The 16316-nt window shown below is 51.2% G+C and overlaps 1 protein-coding gene across 3 annotated transcripts in view; it reads left to right on the top strand.

Annotated features, from left to right (window-relative positions):
- The first annotated feature begins 505 nt into the window (after nt 1-505).
- The window catches only part of GALNT15 (polypeptide N-acetylgalactosaminyltransferase 15), a 42686-nt gene continuing 26875 nt past the window's right edge, over nt 506-16316 (top strand). For 2 of the 3 annotated variants that reach the window (XM_037061344.1, XM_037061346.1), the window contains exon 1: nt 507-1713. In XM_037061344.1, the coding sequence (XP_036917239.1) occupies nt 1184-1713 (530 nt within the window). In that variant the 5' untranslated portion in view covers nt 507-1183. Of the gene's footprint in view, nt 1714-16316 lie in introns of all 3 variants that reach the window. The other variant, XM_037061345.1, reaches the window with a different exon arrangement.

Here is a 16316-nt window from a genome sequence, read left to right on the forward strand (position 1 = left end):
AAGCTCCACGAGGCACAAATTTTGGTCTGTTCTCTTCATTGTCGCACTCCCAGTCCCCAGAGGAGTTTGGGCGCATGGTAGGTGCTCATTAATACTTGTTGGTTGAGTGAAGTTTTACAACTGAAGGAGCATGCCACTCCTCTTTCAACAGCAACCCCCCCCCCCTCAGGGGCCAGCACATAGTAGGCATTCAGATGCTCCTGTGGGCAGAAGAGGTTTCCATGAGCATCCCCTCCCCCCGCAGCTTCCCTCATTGTCAGAAGAACAGGGCTGTGGTCTCCAGGAAGCGAGGATGAGTCTGGTTTAGGTTTCCAGACACCTGTGGAAGGCTGAGGGGGCAACCAGACAGCTAGCACCTTGTGTCTACATCACATGTACAGCCTTTCTGAAAACAGGAGGGGACACTCTTTTCTGCCTCTTTGGGTGGGGCAAGAAGTCTCCCAAGGAACAAGATTCACATCTGCATCCCTGGCACGTTTCTGTCTGGGTTTGGTCCTAGCAGTGATGACTTTTATTTTCCTCCGGAACTGTGTTCCACGGGGTTGTGCAAAGCCTGGGAACAGTGAGGGCATTAGGACCAGGAACGAGGCGTCCGCCTGGCTCGGGCTGTGTCTGGCAGAGGGCTCTCGGCTGAGCGCGGAGCTATGTGTGAAAGGAAATCAGGCACTGCCGGCCGGCTTCTCATCTGTTGATCTGATGTGCCTTGAGACGTCCAAAGGATGACAGCTATCGGCTCTGCTGGACCGAGGACCCACCAGCTCCCCCCTAGACATCGCATAGCAACCTGGCCACTCATGTGAGGGGGCAACGAAACAGGGGACTGAACACCTGAGCAGAGTGGAATAACTGTTTCTCCCCAAGGAGAAAGAGAGGGTCAAAGGGGGCAATCCATTTAATTTGAAGTTCCCGTGAATGGGCTTTCAGAGGGCAATTAAAGAAATCCACTCAGAGAGGACCTGGGGTGGGACTTGGGTCCTGTGGCTTTCTGGTTGTAAGTGGAGGCTGGCCTTGCACACGCTGTTGGCAAATGTCAGATGGGATAAAAGGAGCAGGTTAAGTGACTGTCAGAAAACTTCCAGGTGGAACCAGAAACCCAGGTTCTGCTGCAAGCTGGAAGGAACCTGGAGCAGGAGGAGAAAGCGAACTTGAACATGACCTGTTGCACTTGGCAAGTTCTAGCAACATGCTCCTAAGGAAGCGATGCAGGCATGGACCGTGCAGACTGCACTTCCTGGTGCTCTTGCTGACGCTGGGATGCGCGCTGCTGATGGTGGCCATGCTGCCCCCTCCTCCTCATGCCCTGGACCAGACTGTTACAGCTCAGGCTCCCCAGCGTAGCCAGGCGGCTGGGTACCGCCTGGACTTCGGGGAATCCCAGGAGTGGGTGCTAGAGTCTGAGGATGAGGACCAAGAGTACGGTCCTTTGGAGGGCCTGCCGCCTTTTATCTCGCGGGAGGATCAGCTCCTAGTGGCCGTGGCCTCGCCCAGGGTCAGAAGGAACCAGAGCCAGGGCAGGAGAAGTGGCAGCTACAGGCTCATCAAGCAGCCGAGCCGGAGGCTGGACCAGGAGGCCCCAGAGAAGGACTGGGGAGCCGAGGAGGAGGAGGACGAGGAGGTATCTGAAGAAGACGAGCTGACCACGCTCGGCCTGGAGGAGGCGCTCAGTGCCCGCATTCCCCTGCAGAGGGCGCTGCCCGAGGTACGGCATCCGCTGTAAGTAAAGCCCCAGTTTCCCCTTCCTCTGTACTGGGGTGCTATCAGCAAAGATAGCTGGTGGGCGGGGTGCAAGGTTTCTGCATTCTACCTGGAGCAGCGCTGTCAAGGTGTGGCCCTGGGACGAGCAGCCGCACGCCTCACCTGGGAACCTGTTAGACGCGGAGTCTCAGACCCCGCCCACGTCCTCTGAGTCAGAAACCCTGGGTGGCATCCTCTGGTCTTTCCAGGCTGGAGCCACCACCCCACAGGTCCTAAAGAACACAAAGAAAGCAACTCCTACTTGTTCCTTCTCTTCCCCATCCTGAGTTCTAGTCCTTCTATCGGGATTATCAGGTCCAACAGCGTTATCTACATAACGCAGAGGGGACGTGGAGCAAATGTTCTCCAGTCACCTTCCAATTCTAATACTATGACTCCACTATATTTTGATATTATGATTGTTGTTAGTGTTTGCTTTTGTTTTGAATCAAATAATTGCAGCTAAAATGAATGTGGCTCTTGCTCTGTGTCTGGCTTTAACCTGAGAACTCCCGTGAATTAACTTCTAAGGTCCATACAACTCTGTCGGATGGGTGCTCATAGTACCATTATGCCTATTTTATAGGTGTAGAAATAAGGCACAGAGAGGCCAAGTGACTCCTCCACAGTCACACAGCTAGCGGGTGCCGAAGCAGGGGTTTGAATCTAAGCAGAAGCTCCTGTCTGCCCGAACCACCGTTCTATGCCGTGCCCCCTTAGTCCACTAAAGGGACAATTCCGGTGCCCAGGATCGGGAATACCACTGTCTGACCTGGCAGGGTGCCTGCCTCCCCAGACCAGGAGCATGCTGGATGACCTGCGAGCTGTGCCCAGGGAGACGGTGGGCTCACCCTGTACACACCTGTCCTCCTCCCCCGACTCACACCACTATGGCTGGCTACAGAGGAGGGGGCCTGGTTAGCAGCAGCGAGGGGCAGCTGGCCAGTTTGGGTGATCTAGGTCCCTTCCCTGCAAGCCACATCTCTTTCAGAGCCCAGAGAGTTTCCTGGGAAGCCGGCGTGCCCCCCACCCCTGGGTGAGAGGGTCCATGTCGAACAGCAGCTGGAAGCAGGGCCATGTACCCCTGAGATCCCCCCAGGGTCTCCCTCAGCCTGACGCCTTGGCCACTCATTCCGTGCAAGTGCAGGACAGTGCATGGGAGTAATGCCTGCTGATATTGTGTGCCTGGGTGCCTTGCCACCTCCCTTTCGTCCCAACCCTGCTGTTCTGACTTCTAGACTTGGCTTTAAGAGCTCTTTTCAGGAAACTTCCAGCCCCAGCCAGCCCCACCCTCCTTTCGGTTTTGTACTCTCTGGAGTTTTAACTCTTAAGAGCCATTACAACCAAAGCTGAATGGTCATTAATGTGTCAGTTTGTTCAATGCCTGCTTCCCCTGCTGTGCAGTGAGCCCATAGGTTCCAGCATACAGTAAAGAAATGATTGCTGAGTTCATGGATATAGAGTTTTCAAGTTCTTTTCATACTTTTTTTCACAGGCCTAGGGCAAGAATGAGTATCTTCGAACTAGATATCTCTGGCCAGGCGTGTGTGTGTGTGTGACTATGTGTGTTGCACTGTGAAAGTGTGCCATGCACATGTGTATCTGTGGTGCATTTCATATGTGTTTGCATCATGCTGTGTATGAACTGAATGGATGTTGTATATATAGGATGCATGTAGTACATATGAGTAGCACATTAAAGGGTGGCTGCATGTTGTGTATGTGGTGTGATGCACACAGGTGTGAGTGGTATGTTGTCTTGTATGTTTGTAATGGGTGTGTTCGTGCTCATATGTGCCAATGTGCATTGCAAGATATGTGATACACACAGACATCATGTTGTGCATGTGGTGTGGCATGCACATGTACCACGTGCATATATGCATGTATGTTTTGTGGTGTGAGGTTTGTTTTGCCTGTATTTTGTAGTATGTGTGTACATGTGTATTGTGTCATGACTGTAGCAAGTTTGTGAAATGTGTGTTGTGCTCATGCATGTGTGCATCTGCTGCATGTGTTACAAATGCCTTGTGTGATTGGTACATGGGTACACGTGCAAATGTGCTGTGTGGGTTATGCATGTGATGTGAAGTACATGGATGTGTTGTGTGTATGGCATAAGTGTAAGCAAATTTGGTGTTATGTGTATGTGTATAAGTGCTGTGTGTGTCCTGCTGGTGGTATGTAGAATATAGGTGTGTGTTGTGCATGTTTGTAGTGTGAGCATGGATACATTTTCTGTTGTGTGTGTGGTGCACATACATATGTGTGCACCACTTTAGCGTTGCCTCTTCCAGCCAGGGTAGCCAGTCTGTTTCTGTTTGCCTGGGACTTGCCTGATTTCAGCACCAAGTCCCTATAGGTAGGTCCCAGGCCAACCCTGGCCAGTTGTTCTCATCTCCAGCTTCTCAGGGTTCTCATAGGACCGCCCCCAGCTCTGTCTGGAGGTGTGAGGCGCCCTCTGTTGGCTAAAGCTGGTCCATGCAGCCTGTGCTGCCCAAGACTTGGGCTCCAGACTCCCCTCTCCGGTCTTCGCTTCAGACACCCAGCACCCCTCTAGGATACTTAAAGAATTCTCTGTGCAGTGAGACAGTAACACCGCCCCTCACACACACTCTGTGCAGGGTGATAGGACTCTCCGCCTTCCGCCACTTTCAAACCCAAAATAGAACCGATAAAAGAACAGCCTTAGATTCAGCACCAGCTATCTGCACTGCTCCTTTCCCCCCAGAACCAGAACAGGACTTCCCGCTGCTCTGCCTGCTGCTGTAGCGAGGCACGCACCGCACCTTCATCCCCGCCTCCTGCCCCGCCCCCAGCGCTTCTTGCAAGCCCCTCCTTGACTCCTAACCCAGACAAACCCCTCTGGCTCCAGTTCCCACACCAAAACCCCCAAACCAGCCCTGGCCTCTTATAACTACCTGGGGGCGGGGGCGGGGGGGCGGAAACTGGAGGTCAGTTTGAAAAGGGGGCACGAGGAGACTTACTAATAATAATGAAGATCAAAACAGAAAAAAATCAATGTAGGAGATCAAAGGGCAGAATATGGAAAGAACAGTGAAACTACAGCGAACATTTACTAAATCCGTTCTATGCACTAGGGATTCCACTAAATGGTGTTTATTTGTTTAATCTTCATGACAGACCTATAAGGTAGGTCATATCATCTCCATATTATGGATGAGAAATTGAGGACCAGAAAGGTGGAGGGACCAGGGCCAGGTTACTTAACTAGGCGTGTCTGACACTAAAGCCAAGCTCTTCACCTGGATGCTGTGTTTTCTGGGCAAGTCGTATAAGCTGGAAGCACTTCCAATGTTTCCATCTATAAAATGGGGAGCACTCACCCCGACTGGTCCACAGGGAGACACGGAAGAGAAAGCTTATTGCTGCATCCATGGTGGCCCTGAGGAGTTGGGAGCCACCTGGGCATTTTGTCCCAGGGCACGGTGAAACCCGGTGAAATGGTCGTGCTGTGGGAAGGGCAGGGTCCCAGGCTCAGGGGCAGGGGATGAATGAATCCGCAGATGAAACAAAGAGAAGGGCCCTCTAGGCACCAGGGGCTGAGGCCTAAGGTGGACTCCGCCCTTCAATGCTGCTGTGAAGGGTGGGGGGTGAGGGGAGGAGCAAGCCTTCCCCATTCAACCTCCAGGTGTTGACAGCTTTCAGCACCCCTCCCGGCTTAGCTCTCCTTTGATCATCCTGGCAGCCAGCACCGGGCAATTGATACCCAGGATCAAAGACCCCCAGCTGAGCAACTGCTTTGTAACCTCTCCTCCAGGCAGTGGCCTCAGACTTGACTGTGCAGCTCTACACCAGGGGCTTTGTTGCAATACAGATTCCTGGCCTCCACCAGCCCTAGGGTTTCTGACTCAGCAGGTCTAGGGTGGGGTCAAGAATCTGGTTTCGATGAGTCCCTGGGTGCTGCTGCTGCTTCTGCTGCAGCTGATCTAGGACACTCTTTAGGCCACGCAGGTTGGACAGAGCTCTCAAATGGTAATACACCTGCAACGTCCCCTGGGCATCCTGTTAAAACGCAGAGTCTAATTTACCAGTAAGAGGCCAGGGGTGTGGCCCCAGGTGCTGCGTTTCTGTCTCCCTTTCAGTTGTCACTACCAGCGCTGCTGGTCCCCACGCCATGCTTCTGAGCAGCAAGGAAGGGGCTACGTCTGTGGTTCCCAAGACTGTGCGTGTTAGATTCCCACACATGGCTTGTTTAAAATGTAGATTTTTCAGACCCTCTTACTAGAGACTCTCCACAGTTTCAAGTTGGAGCCCAGTGATCTGAATTTTTAAAAGCTGATGCAGGATAGTTCGGGGAACCACTGGTATGGAATGTGAGTGGAGAGGCAGGCTCTGGAAGGTTCCATGGAGGACGTAGTACTGGGATCAGAAGGCAGAGAAGAGAAGCATAGAGGAAGGTAGTCCCGCTCCTAACCGGGGGTTTTGTGCTTAAACATAAATGTCAGCTCAGCTGTAGCTGGCTCTGTGTTGCCTGCTTACTTTAAACCTAGGTTACCTTGGTTTATATATTTACAATTGCAACTAAATAGAAATTACGTGGAACAGTGGACTGGGGTTGAATCCTGACACTGCCTCTTACTGTGTGACCTTCTATAATCACTCAACCTCTCTGAGCCTCAGTTTCCTCAACTGTAAAAGGGAAGTAACAACCTTGCATGAGGTTATAGCTCAAATGAGACAAAATACTGATGATTTTTCACCCAGTATTCAAGCCCAAACAGAAGTTGTCCCTGTCACATTCTTGACTGTAGGACCGCAGGAGTGACTCGGAAAGATGGAGGAAAGTTGAGGCCAGCTGCTGGGACATGATTGTCCTTTCTCTGATCAAGCAGTTCCTTTTCTGCCCCTGGGGGCTGCAAAATAATCACAAACCTGGGGGCACACTGGAATTATCCAGAAGGTCTTAGAAATTGCATGCCTGGGTCCTGTTTCCAGGGGGCCAGGCCAAGGATGCCCAGAGTCCCCACAGAAAGAGGCTGTGAGGCTTCAGAAGACCCCCGCGAAGAAGGGGACTGAGTACCCCTTACATGGCTTGCCTGCACTGTGGGGAGTGACGGGCTACCAGCACCAGCCTCAAGGGTAGGCTCCAGCCCTCCCCACCCCTAAGCTCCTTTCCTCGAAGGGATCATCTCCGGGCTGTGTCCCAGCCCTTCTTCCCCCCGCCCTGGCTTGGAAACTGATGTTCCCAGGATGAGCTACATCAATTATGGACGAGATGGGCTGAACTTTCTCTTAGAATGTAAGAGAAGGGCTGTATGGTATTACTCTGCTGTTTGTATTGACACCCAGCCTACACAAACTCCTTGGGAGCAAGAAGAGTGTCTTCTTTCATTCACTGAACAAATATTTATTTAGCAGTTATTAAAGGTCATAAGGGGAGCAAGACTCAGTCCCAACCCTCAAGAGTGTGGGGGACCCTGAGGATGCAGACAAGCAGCACAGCCGGCTGTTATACCAGTTATACGGGTGGACTCGGAACTGAGATATGGAAGCCCCCAGTTGAGTGCCCTGCTGATCTGGAAGGAGCTGGGGGTCAGTAACCCCCAAGTAGCTTTAGAAAACCCAGCAGAAACTTTTCTACTTTGACCCAGCAACGGGAAAGTGGGAGAGTGTTTGTGCCCCAGCCAGGCCATCTGGTGCAAGGCTGTGACTCACTCTCTTCCAACCGTCTTCCAAATGCACTTTCCTTGGAGTTCACAGGGACCCTGGGAGCTGCACGGAGAAACGGCATGCCTCTGTGATCGTGGGGAGTGGCGATGGAAAGCTAACACTTCCTGAGCAGCTCTCTTGGGCCAGGATGATCCCCTTTAATCCAGGCAGCACCCCTGGACTGCAGCAGGGCCTCGGCATCCTTGGGTTGGCCACTTACGGGGTGTGGAAAGCAGAGCCAGGATTCAAAGCCAGGCTGATTCGATTCCAAAGCCCTAAGTCTTTCTTCCCCATTGCTGCTACTCAGAAGATGGACAAATGAAGTCAGATGGGGTTTTGGACACGTGGGTGTGTGTGTGTACAAACTGAGGGTAAAATATGCACCAAATATCGGGTCGAAGGACAAAGAGAGTGGCTAGCTCCATCATTTAACAATGAAAATGCGCGTTTCCCCGTGGGTCCTCCCCATGAGCACCTGGTCACACGTGGGCACTGCTTCGCGGTAGCCTGTCCCTGCCCAGCCTCAGGGACTCCCTCAGCGAAGCCATGGCCCAAATAGAGCAGGGGGACTGCACACTCCCACCTGGCAGGAAGAATCCAAGGCCTGCAGAGGTGGTGCCCTGCCCAAGCCCCCTTTGGGGGACCCCTTACCTGTTGCTCTCTTCTTTATCTACCTACCTTAATCCCTCAAAGGACTGAGATACATCCTACAATAGCACATTGCTATTGATAAAATGCTTTCTGGAGATAAGGGGAAATCTGCTTTCAAATACCTTTCCTTCCGTTCCTGGTCCCTGCCAAGCCCCCTCCCACTTCCCGGCCATAGCAGAGGCTGGGACACCAGTAGGAACACGGCTCCCCACCCACATGCCTTCTCTCTACTGCGTCCGCCCACCGGCAGTCAGTTCTCAGCTTTCATCCCAGGCCCCACACCCCGAGTGTCCCTGCGGAGCTCTTACTACAGTTGTTGAATAATAATTTGGTTGTCTATTTAATGGGATGTGAATCCCATGACAGCAGAGCCTGTCTTGGTCTGGCTTCCCCCAAAGCAGACCCTGAGACAAGCATTTGTTGTTCAGGTGAGCCAGGGAGCACTGGGAGGGGCCCAGGAACAGGGGGCAGCCCAGGGAAGGTGTGTTTCCAAGGCAGTTACTGTGGGCGGCCAGAGCTCAGCCGCCTGCCTGCGGGAATCTGAGAGACCGTGTATTACTCACCCCACTCACCCAAGGTCAACATTGCTGGATATTTATAGGCCAATTCTGTTTTAGTCACTGGCTGAGAGCAGGTGGGAGGTTAATTTCCTCCTGCAGGTGAAAGGGAGAGCTCCTCCAGCACTCAGGAAAAGCCCTCAGGCAGTTGAAAGTTAGGCCATCATCTGGATCCTAAGGATATGGCCCTAGGGGGCATGGGCAGGGGCACCTCCCCTTCTGCTTCAAAGATCTTATCTACTGAATTTGTCTTTCAGTATCACAGGTAGTAGGTTGTCAGTAAATAACCTCTTAAATGGCTGGATGGAAAGATGGGAGGTCAACTCAGAGAGAAAGTTAGAATAAAGACAGGCAATGCACAGAACCTTCTCAATGACTAAATAGCCTATTCCCTTACTCTGAGCTTCCTGGCAGCCAAGTTGAAAAGGGAAACGATGGTTCTTATTGTTTGTTGGAGGGAGGAAACACACCAGGTCCTCAGAGGAGGAGAAGCTTTTCCTGGCACTTGTATCTGACAGAATTTCCCACCAAAGCTTCACAGAAGGGACAGTGATAGAGAAGACAGCGCCCTCCACAGCGTCGCCCTGACAGGCAAAGCCGGTACCATAACATTGATGCTCACACTGTCACTGGAGGGAGCCGAGAGCGTGACGCTACTACACATGACTAGACATAAACAAATCTCTAAGGCAGCCAAGGCAGTGAGACCTCACTAAGTCACTTTTTGAGGGTCTTAATTAATCAGTACAGACCAGCCAGAACATAGGAAGGAACCAATGAATCACATGTTCTTCAAATAACCCTCCATTATAGTCACTTTGATCTGGACACTGGAACCCAAGCCTAAATCCAGAACATTCTCCAGCACTGTAGTTCAAGATGGCAATGTATGTGCTGGTTAAGAGCAATCATAGGTTTAGAGTCAGACCCACCATCAGCTATTTGCTGTGCGATTTTAGGTAAGTCATTTCAGCTCTCTGGGCTCTGGTTTCCTGATCTGTAAAATGGGAATGTTTATCCATTGTTTAGTGCTGTGTAACACACCACCTCAAAAATTAGGGGCTTAAAACGTAGATAAATTGGACTTCACAAAAATTTAAAAGTTTTGCCCTCCAAGAAAGTAAAAAGATAATCGAAGAGTGGTGGGGAAAATAGCAACTTACACATCTGGATTGAAATGTAAGGACTGATATCCAGAACACAGAAAGATCCTATGGCCCACCAATAGACACCAAATTTATAAATAAGCAAAGGATTTAAACAGACACTTCTCAAAAAAAAAAAAAAAAGAGAGAGAGAGAGAGAGAAATGGTCAAAAGTGCATGAAAACATGTTCAAATCATTGGCCATTAGGGAAATGCAAGTCAAAGCCACAGTGAGACACTATTTTACCCCCACTATAATGGTTAAAATGAAAAAGACAATAATAAGAGCTAACAAAGATACAAAGAAGTTGGAACCCTCATTTGTGGCTGATAAGAATGTAAGATGGTTCAGCTGCTTTGGAAAGGGTTTTGGCGGCTCCTCAGAATGTTAAACGTGGGGTTACCCTGTGACCCAGCAATCCCGCGCCTACGTATATACTCAAGGGAACTGAAAACCTGTGTCCACACAAAACTAACGTAAGTGTTCATAGCAGCGATACTAGTGAGAGCCAAAAAGTGGCCATCAGCTGGTAAATGGATAAATACAACGTGGTCCATTGAAGCAATGGAGTATTTTTTGGCACTAAAAGGGAGCGCAGTGCTGAGACATGGGACAGCACGGTGAACCTGGAAAATATGGAAAATATACCAAGCGAAAGAAGCCAGACCCAAAAGACCACAGACTGTATGATTCTGTTTACATGAATTTCCCAGAGCAGGAAATCCTATAAAGACAAAAACATAGGTTAATGATGGTCCGAGGGTTGGGCAGTGACTACTAATGCATAGGGGGATTTTGCAGGGGTGGAGGGTAATGAAAACGTTCTGGAATTATTTAGTGGCTATGAGTGCACAGCTTTGTGAATACAATGAAAACTACTGAATCATACACTTTTATTAAGGTGAAGTTTGTGGTATATGATTCATGTCTCAATAAAATTGTTATGAAAAATAGCGGCTTAAAACAATAACCATTTATTTGTGCATGAGTCTGTGACGCAAGCTGGGTTCAGCGGGGCCCGTCTGCCTCTCTCACCCGGGGTCCTGCTGCTGCCTTCTGGAATTCCGTGAATCAAGATGGTCTCACTCACGTCTGGCAGCTGGGGCTGGTCCTCTGTGGAGCCACTCCAAGTGGCCTCTTGTCCGCCTTTAAGCCAAACAGCCTTCCCTCCATGGCATCTCAAGGCAGCAAGGCCTCTTGAGGCCTGATGTGGGGTGTCTCAGCCTGTCACTTCCAGGACATTCTGTTGGTCACAGACAGTCACAAGACCCGTCAGGTTCAGAAGGTGGAGAACTAGAGCCCACCTCTTGGTGAGCAATGCGATAAAGTCACAGTGTAAAGGCATGTGCCTCTAAGGCAGACAGAAGTATCGGGGCCATCTTTACACACATGAAAACAGCTATTTCACAGGGCAGTTGGAGGATTCAATGCGGTAGTGCGTGCACAGTGTTCAACACAGCGCCTGGCGTACAGGAACACGCGTTACATGGTGTCCAGTGTGCCATTCAGGTTGAGCGTCCTATGATTTAGTTGTTCCCCATTTAGTCCTGGGAGGAGGTGAGGGCAACTGCCGCCTGGTCTGCCTCGTTAAACTGTGGCTATGATGGTTATAAGATGCTCACATTACACGGCCTGCCCGACCCCCCATCCCCCCATGGTGATCGCAGAAGCAAGGCTGGCAGGGGCTTTCGACCTGTGAGCTGCTTACCTAGCAGCTGCGGGAGCTGGAGCCCAGAGAAGAGAGGTGGCGGACTTGTCCAGGGCCCCTTTGCTCCCTTCACTCGTGGGGATTTCGGGGTCTGAGCAGGATGGAGGGTCTTCTTCCAGCACACAGGGCGCCTCCCCTCTGACGCCTTGTCTCACACTCTTCCTCCTGGACCAGGACCCTGGCTCAGGCTGTGACATGCAGTGGGGTCCCCTTGCAGGAGGGTCTTTGAGGAGAAAGAAGGGGGGCAGGACATGGTCTGGGGTGAAGGTGCAGAAGTCCCTGAGTTTAGTGACTCGCACATCACAGAACGACGGCCCACAGGTTGTCCTGTCACGGACATGCTATCTGGCCGCACAGTCCTTCTTTTAGACACTAGATTACTGACCAACGTTTGAAAATCAAGACATTTCCTATGAACAACTGAGATGTGTGGCTTTTTCTGAAAACAAGAAAGATCTGGCAGCCCTGGGAGGAATCTCCCCCTGGTAACGTTGGCTACCTATCCGTGGACCGTGTGCTCCCCAGCTCACTCCTGCCCCACGGCCAGTGAACACAGGGAGACAGCGACCTCTTGGCTGCCTGCCGGCCTCTGCTGACATTTGAGCTTGTGCTCCCCCCACACCCAGCAGAGGGCCAGAGCGTAAGGAGGCAGTGGCCCAGATTGGCTGCAAGGCCCCCGTTAGAGACCCTTGTTCTCTGGACCTTAGAGGATTTGTGTTAAAGGTTTCCTCAGTTTCTCTGAATCAGTGACTTGAACGCTCTCCCAGCTCTGGGCTCATCACCCCTGGCTCCCTACCCTGCAAAGCTCTGTGAGGCTGGATAAGAAGTAGGCAGGATGAGTGGGTAGATACATGGTGAAGCAGAAGCAGATGACAGGTCCTTAGCTCCACCTCGTTCTCTTCATTCTGCACCTCCCTCCTTGTGCCCTCTGGTTCCTTAGAGACCCAGCACCCTCTTGGTGACATCAGGGCCCATAAACAGGGGAGCTGGGCCCCACAGTCTGGACCTTTCCTGTTTCCCCAGCGTCTTCCAAACTGTACGCACCCACATCGGTTGAACGGTTAGTGGATGCTCGCCATCGCAAGCATTACCCTCCTGGAGGGAATTCATGCTGCATCTCCACAAACTGGAAGCCTCCAGAGCCACCTGCGTGAGCAAGGAGGTGGGAGGCCTTTGCCCGCCACGGCCTCCTGGGTCATTGCAGACATCTCCCTGCCAGGCCTGTGTTCCAGGGAGCCGGGTCCAGCAGGGGTCTGTCTCAGCTCCAGTGACTCCCACGGCTTTCTGCCTGCGACCCTGTGTGATGGACAGCAGGACTGCCACTCTGCGACTCCAAGTAGGACACCGTCACGTGGTGTCCTACTATGTGGCGCCCACTGGAGTCGGGCAACGCAACAGCGCCAGTGGCGGGGATGAGGATTAGATGAGACCGCGTATGGGAAGATTCCACGAATTATTCCAAGAACCTCTGGCTAGGCCCCCAGCACCAGAAGCCAGCCAACACGTAGCACTAACCCGAGTAACAGCAACAGTCGCCATCGGCTGAGAGCTTGCTATGGAGAAAGCACACACATAGCTCTTCCCTCGGCTTAGATTATCTTTACATAGCCGTCTAAAGTAACTACTTGTTATCCTCATTCACAGATGAAGAAACTGAGGCCTAGGGAGGCATCCAGGGAGACTTGCAAGAAATAAAAACAATAATTAGCTTTTATTGAACACTTACTATGAACACAGCACTGGGCTAAGCACTTTATCCCTATTAACTCATTGGATCCTGCCAACAGCCCCATTTTACAGAGGAGAAACTTGAGGTTAAGTAAGTACATGCTTAAAAAGGACTCACTGGAATCCGAAGGATCGCAGAAGATGCAAATTGGTCGCTATAGCTGCAAGCGGGTCTGTGGATCTGGAATTATGGAAGGAAGGGGGGTTATCAGAGACGCAGGATCTAGCCCTCGACGCGGAGCCTCTTCCTAAGAAGCTCTGAGCTGACACAGTTTTGAGCAAGGTGGGTGGAGTTGCAGTCTGGCTGCTCTCAGGGTATCACCTGTCACCCCCTCCTGCCCTCTGCCCTATTACTGGGCCTGTGGGCACAGAGGGGCTCATTCCATTTGCCCATCCTCAGAAGCCTCATTGTTCCCCACAGGCTGTCAAAGCCTATCCCTGGGATGATGACCGTGGACCCCCATGTGCCCGTGCAATGTGCTTGATACCCCTTCTTTCTGTGGGTGTCTGAGGGCGATGTAGCCCGCACATCCACAGGCCGCCTCGTCCAGGTCATTGCTCCCACCAGGGACAATCAATCCCCGACTCCTCTAAGAAGCATCCGACAGGCCTGAGACACGAGGCCTTGCTGGCCTTTATAACACTTAGCAATGCACTCCGAGCCAGAGCCCAGGGTGCCGGGCTTTCTCGCAGACCACAGACTCGTGTGGAGGCCGCGCTTGTCCTCCCCTCAAACAGCAGATTATTTCCATGGCTGTTTTCAGCCCTTGTCACCTGGCCGGTTCGCAGGTACCTGAAGAGAAGCCCCAAAGCTGTCTGCGCATGTCCTGAAGGTTGAATGAACTTCTCCCATGGAGCAGGTACAAATCCCTTCTAGGCTGATGCCCGGACAACCCCCCACAGCTGAGGGAGGCATCTTCTTTAGCTTTGGAATAACTTTCAAAAACCCACGTGGCCTTTCTGAATCCTTAACAGCCAATGAAGTTTACCCTAGTCACACTCCTTGCCCATTTATGTGAAGAGAGAGTGCAGTTCTTTCTATCCATAAAACCTAGAAAGTTCTGGAGCAAGACAGCTGGAGAGGATGGGATTCTTATGAAACTCTCTTTAAAATTCAAGTTGCCCTGATTTTGCCTGTTTTCTCCCCTCTCTCCTACCCTAACGGGGTCCCAAAGAGTCAAGGACACAGGATTCCGAGGCTGGAAGAGTCTCAGGGATTCACCTCACCATAAGAGCACATCTTCCCATAACAGCAGCAAATACCTGCACGGCGTTTACTCCGCCAGCCACCCTGTCATCATCCCAGCAGCCCTAGGGGGCGATGACATTATCGCCGTCCTGAGGAAACCCAGGCACCAAGGAGCTAAGTGACTTGCCCATGTTCACTGACACAGCCAGGAAGTGGCGGAGTTCCCGAACTTGTGCCCTGAACCATCAGGCTGAAAGGCCTCTCTGCAGACACCGTCAATCCCTGAGGTCAAGGAGAGGAAGTCAGCCACCCGGGGGGCCCTGGCTATTTAGCAGAACAGGAAGCTCATCTGCATCCTGACTTTGAGGACTGTGCAGTCTTAAAGAGCTAGAGTTTCCATACGGAGCTCTTTCATTGATGGAGTCCCTCCAAAGCGCTGTGCTAAGCACTTGTTTCTTACAAAAGTTTTGCAGTGGGTGCTGTTAGCATCGGGCAGGTACGGAAAAGCCCACCTCCTAAAGTCATTCTGGAGACATCTCATGCTACACTGTGGAGTGTAGCTGTTTGAAGATAGTTATGTTTTACAAAGATGGTATACATGCTAGTCACATTGTATCTTCTCCCAAGAGAGCTATAAAATAGCCACTATCTATCTATTAAGTGCCCATAATTATTCTTAGATTCTCACAGCAGGCCCACAAAGTAAATATCGTTACCCTTATTTTTTCAAGTGAGGAAACCGAGGCTTATAAATACTGAGTTTATCACCCATGGGAACTTAGGAAGCAGCAGAGTGAAGTTTGAAATCTAAATGTGTCTGATTCCAAAGTCTAAGCTCTTTTGCCCACCTCACTTCAGGGCAAACACACACAGATGCACACGCACACGGCACATGTGTGTTGTTTCCGGTCCTCATACTTTCCAGATCGGGGTAGAGAAAAGGGCTAGTCCCTTGGGAAGGCACGGCCATGTTCTGCCCTGTGGTGATGGATTTTGGTCCCTATAAAATTGTACCCACAGGAATTTCGTATGCCAGTCTTTCTGTCCCCAAATTCCTCTCCAGGTCAGACTCCTGGCAATTGCCCAAGGAATGATTTAGGCTTTTTCATGGCCAATGAATTTATTGAGGCAACAGTTCTTTTCCTAGCCCTGCAAGGCCCCAGTCCTAGGCTCTTTGGATTTGTCTGTGCCCATGACCAGAGAGAAAATGGAAAGACAACTAAGGAAGTCGTGACACTGTGTATGAGCGGGTCTACAGCAATTCTTACAGCAAAGTGGAAATTCTCAAAGTCGGGCGTTGGAGGAGGAAAGCTCCACCAGGCATGGAAAGGGGGGCTGGGCGTCGGGGAGGAGGGAGGCTTTGGGGGTCAGAGGAAGACACAGCATGTGGTGGGGGGTAGGGGTGCAGAGGACTCTGCTACCTTCCTAAAATCTTACCAGTAACTGGCTCCACTCTGGACATGTGACGTGGACAGCCCTGAGATCGGACTGTAAACGTCTCTAGAAGTTCATTGTTTCGTTTGTCTTCAGGATGCTTCTAGGGACACTGTCATCCATTTAGGGACTTCTTTCTCAAGTCCACAGAAATTTCCTTCAGAAATTAGTGTGGGATGCAAAAACAGGTGAAATCCAACTAAGGCTTGTCTTGGTGTTGGTGGTGTTGAACTCCGTCCCACCCCTGGGTTTGAGCCTGTGGACGCTGTGTAAGGCGGCTACGCGCGAAGCTGGGCGCAGCTAACGACGGGGCTCTCTGTGCTGTTCTGACAACTTGCGAGTTCTAAACTATTTCCAAATAAAAAGTTACAGATGTTGTAAAAGTACCAGAAAGAACATCACCTTCCCTAAAAAACATGGTATGTGACTTCTCTGGTGGTGACAATTCTCTTGCAGAATAAGCTACCAGGAAGCTCAGAGCCCAGGAAACGTTTAA

Source organism: Sturnira hondurensis, unplaced genomic scaffold (genome assembly GCF_014824575.4).
Source record: "Sturnira hondurensis isolate 20B ecotype Veracruz unplaced genomic scaffold, ASM1482457v3 Scaffold0013299, whole genome shotgun sequence".
Lineage (NCBI taxonomy): Eukaryota > Metazoa > Chordata > Mammalia > Chiroptera > Phyllostomidae > Sturnira > Sturnira hondurensis.